The sequence below is a fragment of the Heliconius melpomene genome, chromosome 13 (assembly GCF_056956725.1).
Source record: "Heliconius melpomene rosina isolate 202511_hmr_F chromosome 13, ASM5695672v1, whole genome shotgun sequence".
Classification (NCBI taxonomy): domain Eukaryota; kingdom Metazoa; phylum Arthropoda; class Insecta; order Lepidoptera; family Nymphalidae; genus Heliconius; species Heliconius melpomene.
Window position 1 is genome coordinate 7634450 of NC_140401.1, and position 8626 is coordinate 7643075.

The 8626-nt window shown below is 34.1% G+C and overlaps 1 protein-coding gene across 7 annotated transcripts in view; it reads left to right on the forward strand.

The window, feature by feature from the left end:
• The window catches only part of cno (adherens junction formation factor afadin), a 49970-nt gene extending 41382 nt beyond the window's left edge, over positions 1–8588 (forward strand). For 6 of the 7 annotated variants that reach the window (XM_085196007.1, XM_085196010.1, XM_085196008.1 and 3 more), the window contains 11 exons: positions 558–982; positions 1124–1199; positions 1345–1435; positions 1890–2049; positions 2577–2694; positions 3420–3590; positions 4045–4232; positions 4616–4778; positions 5462–5580; positions 6040–6175; positions 6681–8588. In XM_085196007.1, the coding sequence (XP_085052133.1) occupies positions 558–982; positions 1124–1199; positions 1345–1435; positions 1890–2049; positions 2577–2694; positions 3420–3590; positions 4045–4232; positions 4616–4778; positions 5462–5580; positions 6040–6175; positions 6681–6725 (1692 nt within the window). In that variant the 3' untranslated portion in view covers positions 6726–8588. Of the gene's footprint in view, positions 1–557; positions 983–1123; positions 1200–1344; positions 1436–1889; positions 2050–2576; positions 2695–3419; positions 3591–4044; positions 4233–4615; positions 4779–5461; positions 5581–6039; positions 6184–6680 lie in introns of all 7 variants that reach the window. The other variant, XM_085196009.1, reaches the window with a different exon arrangement.
• Positions 8589–8626: the final 38 nt, after the last annotated feature.

Here is an 8626-nt window from a genome sequence, read left to right on the forward strand (position 1 = left end):
CTTCCTACTAATATTATAAATGAAAAAGCGAGTGAGGATGGAAAATATGTTCTACTTTCAAACCTATAATATGAATTTAGATGAAACTATACAGTAATATACCTTTTATATCAGAATAACACAGAGGCTACAATTTATATAAACATTTCTAGCATTAGCTATAATATAAGATTGAGCTTAAGCCGTCGAAGCCACGTTTGTTTCATTAGTAATTCATATTTAAACTATTCTATATTTTTTTGCATTTTTTAGCATTTAAACTATTCTATTTTTTTTAGTAGATCTCTATCTACTCTCTGGTACCTAGTGTTACAACACTCCGTTCTCCAATATCCGACTAATAATAGAAATTGGATGTTGAATGGCGAATCTCTAAGCCTCACTTTATGTTGTTACCAAAGCGAAAAAAAAAAAAATCATTACTGAACCTTTGAGTTTACGGTCGAACTCTGTGCAGCTGCGCTACGCCTGCTCTAGTTTGCTAGTATTCAATTATATACTTCTTAAGCAATTAGTGCTGCTATAATAATTAATATAGGTGACAATAACATTTTCAGATTAATCAAACAAACGCAGCGAATGTAAGGGCAGCTAAGTTAGCAGAGATGTCTGAAGAAGTAACTAGACGTCAACACCAACAACAACAACAATACTTACAACAGCAATACCAACAACATCAACAGCACCAACAACATCAACAAAATCTACAAAATCATCAACAACATTTACAACAACAGTATCAACAACAACATCAACAAATACAAAAGACAAATACCTATCCAAACCAACCTATGCACGTCCACGCAAACCAGACCATGCATATGCATGCGAGCCCGCAGAACCAGGGTATGCATATACATGCAAGTCCGCAAAGCCAAGGCATGCACGTGCACGCGGGCATGCATGTCAATATGCATACGCAATACGCGGCAACACCAACGCAGCCCAATCAAGTGTATCAAAATCACGCTCAGTCTCAAAGGTATTATTTGTTATTTAAATTAATTTTAACACTAGTTTCCAATACACCATACCAAAAAAATATCGAAGAATAATTTATATTTCTGATATAGATTTTTCAATGGTAGTAACAATAAATTGAATTTGAAATGTATGTTCAAAGGTACGACTGGTACCCGCCAGGACCTCCTTCGCCGCAGCGCACACAACCGCCTGTTGCACCTAAACCAATACCACAGGTAAGACGAAATCATGTAGTTCAGTATTTTTTATATCTGCAAGTAATTGTTAATATTTGGAATAACTGTCTGGAATAACACTTTAAAATTGTAAAAAATATCTTAATTTTATTGTTTTAATTATTTTCGTAAATTTTATTTCCAGTCTAACAGAAGATCTGAAACTGAACAAGATGATTTATATCAACAATCACAGCAGTCTCAACAACAGCCCTCAACAGTACAGCCAGAAGATGGTAATAAATATTGTCAATATATATTTTTTGTAGCTTCACGCTGTATCCCTTACATAACAACGGGATCTGGCAGCGTAGTGTTAAGACACTCCATTCCCTATAAGACATTTCTGTTTCCCACTTTCCCCTGAATTGATGACGCGGCGGAAGTCAACACGCAATGCTTCAAGAATTCGCCGCGCTTTGCCGGATAAATGAAATTAGTTAAAATCATCTTGTCATCATCCATTAGAATACATATATAGAGAATTGACGGAAATAATATTATATAAAGGCTTTATTGGGAAAGATTATAATTTTTAAACAATATACAATTTTTAAACTATAAGTTTAATTATAATATATTTTTTGTTGGATTTCGTTTTTTTTTATTGAAATTATTTTTTTACTTTTTTAAATTTCCATCAAAATATGGATATACCATATATATAAAAAATGTCTCGTTTATATTTAGAGCGATACGTGGCAAGTGCGTCAGAGCCGCCAGCGGTGTCGGTGTACCCGGTGGCAGGCGCCGTGGGGGCCTCGCGTGCCCAGCCCCCCCACAATCCGTGGCAGAGGGAGGAACGAGAACGTCAGGCGGAGGCGAAACGTGCCGCTAATAGAGCACGGAGGTAGGTTTTTGAAAAATTTTTTTACAGGTTCACGCCTATTTTGCTAGGAATAGGCAGAGGGACCTTGGTGTTAAGACATTTTCTTTGTTTGGAGTGGCGAAAGTTGATGCAGCACTTTATATCTGTCTAACTACGACACGACAGCCATAGTTTATATTGTATATCGAATTTAGAGCATAAATATTTGTACTTATTTCTGTTATAATGACTTGTTTTGTAATTGTATTAAAATATTAATATTTGTTTATGTGTCATCTCTGCATACGTTGAAGAATAATTTATTTATTATTCTTCTCAGTCTTTATTGCAAATAATATAAGACAAATATGTCTCATCCCATGTGGGTGTGGTCATGGTCATTATATTAATATTTATTTAATCTCAATTAATTATCAATCATATATTAATCTACAAACTACATAAATCTTTTTAACCATAAATATAATAATTATTATTTTTTCCCTAGCCTGTACTGTCCCATTGTTGGGCAAAGGCCTAAATTAGCAACGTTAAATGTTTTCCAACAGAGACGCGGCCATAGCACAGCTGGTCGCGTTAGGTAGTATGCGTACTCCTGTACAGAACCAGCAGCTGCGGGCGTTACAGCTGGAACGTGATTTCGAGCGTCGTGCAACACAACACCAGGTATATTATATTGTTGTTGTTGTTGTTTTTTCTAGAATTTTAGCATTACGCATAGAGCTGGTTGTAGGCGGAAACCTAGTGCAACACTTTTGGAAACATTTTTAACGCTTTTAAAGTAATATTCCACACTTAGAAAAGAAAGATAAATGAATAAACTACTACTAGTACTATTGGAGATATTGCCCGTTAGGTGAAGAACTCAACGCCGTGTTTTTTCTAACCACCATAGCGAGAAAATAAAAATAATTTATTTCTTCGATTAAAAAGGAAACCCACGACCGTCGATATGCAATCAAAACCTGTGATTTGTATTTATATATTGATCTACAAACAAACTACAATGACCGCTGTCGGAGGATTAAATTAAGTATTAACTTTTTTAATGTTCTTTTTAAATTATATTCTTAAAATACATATAGTAAGTAACTAATTATATCTAGGGCTAAAGAATTGAATGCTAAAACCAAAAGTACGAAAGAAAAATTTCTATCTTATCGCCGATCTTTTACGTAGTCATTATTAAAATTTTTAATAGCTTGAATGTTTGCATTCACATTTGTTACGGATATCGTTTCATTATTACTATGTAACATAACTATTTGTAACAAAACATAATATTTTGTATACAACAAAAAAATCTAAATCTGATCATCTTTTATATCAAGTTAGTGTATTGATTATATTATGTTGTTATCTCGCGAATGATATATATTTTTTTAATTAAGGATGATGGTGGAGGTCCAGACGGTGGTAACGAAGAGGAGAGTCCGTCACCGGAGCCCGACCTTGAAAGAGAACCTGAGCGCGAACGACAACCACCACCACCTAAATCTATACTTAAGACTAACCAACGCGCGGATCTTACTAATGGATATGCCACGCATTCGTCGCATACGGTATGTAGGATAGTTTCTTTATGTACAGTATGGCCAAGTTATGGCCGCTGTATGTTTAAATTAATAGACACTGTACAGTAATTATTAGAAACTGTAGATTGCTGCACAGTTTTGATTATACAAAGCCTGACCTTGAAGCATCCATGACCTGTTGACCATGGTGTATTTTTGGTTAAAGTTTTTATTTATTTCTGTTTTATTGTTTGTTGAAAATATTTTACAAATATTAAATAGAGAAAAGAAGATTCATGAGAATAAGTATCTTTGCAGCCAAAACCTTCAGAATAGCTATTTATTTTAATGTTTCTTCAATGAGAATATGGAGCACAAATATATATAAATTTATTTGTTGTAAATATTATTAGAGTGAACTAGTTTTCTAAAAACATGTAAATAAAAGTTATAAATATTACAAAACTAATAACTAAGCCTATATGACATTTTTTATCCACAGGTAACAGAAGAAACACGCATGTCGGAATTAAGCTCCAGTATGGCCAACATCTCCGTAGCCAGCATGGCTATCAACCCCCCTCCCCCGCCGGAGCGCGGCTCGTCCTTCGCGGTTATGGCGGGCCGTCGCCTGGACGCGCCCCCCGCGCCCCACGTGCCCCACCCGCCCAACGACAGTGTACCCCCGCAGTGAGTAGTATACTTGTCTAATATATTCATTTAAACCAACATCAATTTTTGTAATCGGAATCCAAAAACGTATAAATCGAAAACCCTTGTAGTTTTTTTTGTAATCAATTTAGTGGCGATAAACGAGTTAAGTGTACTCGATTTTTATCGACTATGACTCAATTTTGTGTCCCTACAATCATTTAAAAACAACAAATTTAAACCTGCTATTACGCCCGCATGTCCAAAAGAAAATCGCAATGACACATGGCATATTCTGGGTACTTGTAAGTAACTGTGATATATCGAAGCGATTGATGATATGTAATATAGCCTGTAGCATTTCTTAGTAAATTATTAGTCTTATATTAGTATAGATAATAATATAATTGTATCCTAAACAGATCACCAATTGGAACTCGAGATAAACGCGTTTCATTTCACGAACGAGCGCAGCCTCCTCCCGCGGCGTGCCCCTCCCCATCCCCCGCTCCGGCCCCCGCCCCCGCGCCGCCCGCCTCCTCCCCGCCGCCGCTGGACATACAGCCCGCGAGGGAGGACCCTGATGTAAGTACAGTGCCGACGATGACGATGACGATTGTAGGTATCACGGTCAGCATAGGGCAACAACCTAGAGTTAGGACACTTAGTTCCTCACGCACCGCCCAAATGTTACAGATTGTATATTAAGTGAAAGAACTCAATGTCTTGCAACAACACTGAGTTTAATCGTGACGCCAGAATTTAATTTGTTAAAAGATGAAAATAACTAAATAACAATTACATTTAGAAAACAAATAAATTTTATAAGGATAAACCGTAGTCTACTTAATACATAAAGATTTTGACACCATTGTTGAACATTTATACAGCAAGTAACTGTATACACGAAGAACGGCATGCTAAAGAAATTTATTTTATTTTCTCGTTTTGATAAAAAATATACTCGACATTTGATTCCGCTGCCCAAATGTGATAGATGAAAGGCCTTCTTTTCATAGTTCCATCATTAAGTTCTCTCCGCTTACTATCTTTAACAAGGAAAATAATTGTGAAGACAAAAAAAATTAAAAATACTTACTTAAATTTTATCGCCTTATAATCATTAAGTATTTATGCATATTTTTTTATATTAGTTACGTCACTTGTTATTCCTTTTACATTGTTATAATATCCAATGTAAAGCAATATTACTCTAAATTTATAAATTTCGTATAAATAACAAATTATTTTTGTTTGTTTGTTTATAGCGTTTCATCGAAGAAGCAGAAAACATGTTATCCGGTGGCATATCCCCGGGCGTGACCCCTACCGGCGCGCCCGCGCTCGCGCACACGCCCGGCGTCATCGGCGCGCAGGAGGTCTACAGGTTAGATACACTTTAAAATAGAGTAAACTATGTAGCTTTTGCCTTTTGCTTTTTCATTTCACGACGATTTATCCAAACCAATAACGTAAACACTTACTACTACAAAAATGGTACTAAAGGTTAAACAACTTTGAACTTTGCTGCTAATACTTACAACTCGATTTCGGAATGAGGCGTGTGCGTCGTTTTTGACAAATGGCGTTTTATTTTACGATTATTTTTTATTAATTATTTTTGTTTTAATTGTATTTGGCTTTTATAGAGTAGTTAAAATTGTGGTTTCATTTAAAGTGGTGATGACAAAAACACTGTATACTTTGTGCTGTCTAGTCGCGTCAGTGCTTAAACTAAATAAATAACTTACTTATTCTTACTTACTTAGTCTTAACTAAGTTACATCTGCCTACCGTGTTATAAGCGGGATACAGCTTGAAACTATAAAAATCCTTTTCCCCACAGAGATCCACGCGCTCGTCGTCTTGCCGAAGCCCAAGCTCGGGCCGCACCTGCGCCTGTCCCGGAACACCTGTCTTTTAAAGAGAAAATGAAAATGTTTGCCCTGGAGTCTGGTGAAGCCAGCACACCCAAGGATAAGGTATCATTGTACTGTTCACTTGTATATTATTATTATATTTTGTATTATTATAGTATTATTAGGAATCTCGTTTATAAATAGGGTAGCTGTAGATGAAAGTCTATGAAAGTAAATTAGAGACCACCTATAAATTACACTATACGAATTTCACAATTTTTTTACTCCAACCCGTACTCGTTTCAAGACAAACCTAGCAATTATTGAATTAAAACAGCAATTACGAAATTATGTTTACGTAGAAAGTCTATCCGAATAATTTAGAAACATATGGAGTATATATAATTCTATTTTTTTTTGTATTTGAAATACGTTAAGCACTTTTTAATTTCTAACAATACAATATTGTATATTTCTAATAGCTTTTATTTTTTTTGTATACATTGTTTAAATATAATAAACATTATCATGTAATGATTGAAACTTAAACTGCCCATTTTTTGTGCTAAATTGAATACAATTTAAAACTAATAAGTAATCAGCATTAATAAATATTTTTTATTTTCAGGTGAAGATATCACGTGCACAGCGAGACATCGATGCAGTACACTAAACCTCAGTGTTCCGTATATTTTATCTAAATGGTCTGCTCTTTTTAACCGAGACATTTACATTGGAGTATTTCTATGTAAACATAAACATAATTAAGAAATGATATGGACATCATATAAATTAAATAACTTTTTCATATTAACCATATAAGTTTTAGATGAATATATAAAATGTATGGTAGAAACTATAGTGGCGCAACGAAAGTAAATGAATCCTGTATAATTTGTTTACAATTTTTCAGTATTACAATAAGGATTCGTTTAACACGTTCTAAGATGCGTTTTTGTGCTTTATATGTGAATAGTTTACACATTTATGGACCAGAAAGATTTTTTTATATTTTGGAAATTATTCCTCAAAAATCATTTACCAATATTGGCACCAATTTTATGTCAATCATAGAGTTAAGACATGTCTTATAAAGGAATATATTTTTATGACAGGGATTTTGATCGGTATTTTATATATATCGCCTTAGCAGCTAGTGCAATGTTTTACAGTGATTTTTAGCATCTACCGTTTATATAGAAATTATTTGAGTATATTTGAAATTTAGATGTCTATATATGTATAAATATATTTTCGAAGATATAAATGGCACATAGAAAATAAATAAATATAGAAAAATATAGCCCGTAATCCAAATTAGCCGCGTGCCATTATTATAATAATTATCATTAATAAAATATTATGTGTACGATGTTTTTGTCAGAAGGACCAATATTAATTACAAATTTAATCTGTGGGTGCCTTTGTGTGTTTTAGCAAGTAATCAAATTATCATTTTCTTTCACAGATAATTATATTTAACAGTTAAACTTCGTTACATTCCAAATAATGATTCTATTTGCTGTCTCTTGTAAGCATTCCTCTTTATATCATCAGCCACAATTCTGTGTATGACACAATTTCATCACGAGTATCGCTAATCAGTTTCTTACTTAACACCATTTGTTAACCTTAATTCGTAAGCAATAAAAACTTTGCCTTCTTGTAAATACCGAAAAATGATACGTGTAAATTGATATAATAAACTAGCACGTTAAGTGCCAAAAGAATGTTCACTCCGTTGCCTGTAGGGACCATTCATAAATTTCGTTACGACTTGAGAGAACTCAACAATTGACATTCTATGACAAGGGATGGGATGGCGTTCTATATTTCGTGACATCACATTTCGAAATATAATATACAAACATAATATCGGAACAGCTGTTTTAATAATTTCTGGATGTATATTGCTAAATATGTGACGTCACTACTTTGGGAAATTGTCACAATGTAAGCATGACAAGGGCGGCGTATCTATGAGACGTAATGTATGGTTGGCCCCTTTATTTGAACGCGAGGCAGCTCCACGACTGCAGGTCACAACTACGGTAGCTCGTAGGTATTTTATCATTAGCAACTACTTAGCTTTACATTTGGTGGCACCAATTTATTATTGTATATAGAATAGCTAATAAGATCTTAACATCGCATTGAGGTTTTTACTCCCGTTGTATTTGTAAAAGTTTATTTAATGAAATTACGATTATATCGAAAGTTAACGGATTGTATGCGAGGCCTATTGGAGGTAGGTGTTAGAGTAGTCACTGAGCGACTTATTGTCCTCAATATTTCACCCAACGATAGTCAATTAGCGAGAATAAATATTTTATAGAACGGTTTCGGCTCACTTGTATATATTTATACTGTAGAAATGGGAGCAACTCCCGTATTCCACGTTAGAAGTCTCTTACGAAAGGACCCTCAATATTGTTAACTGATATTATACTTATTACACAAATCATTGTATCGCTTATAGAGTTTAGTGTATTTACTTTAATTATTATCAACATTAAAATAAATTAATTAACATTAACTTTGTTTTATTACTATCATTGATGTCCCTTTACTAAT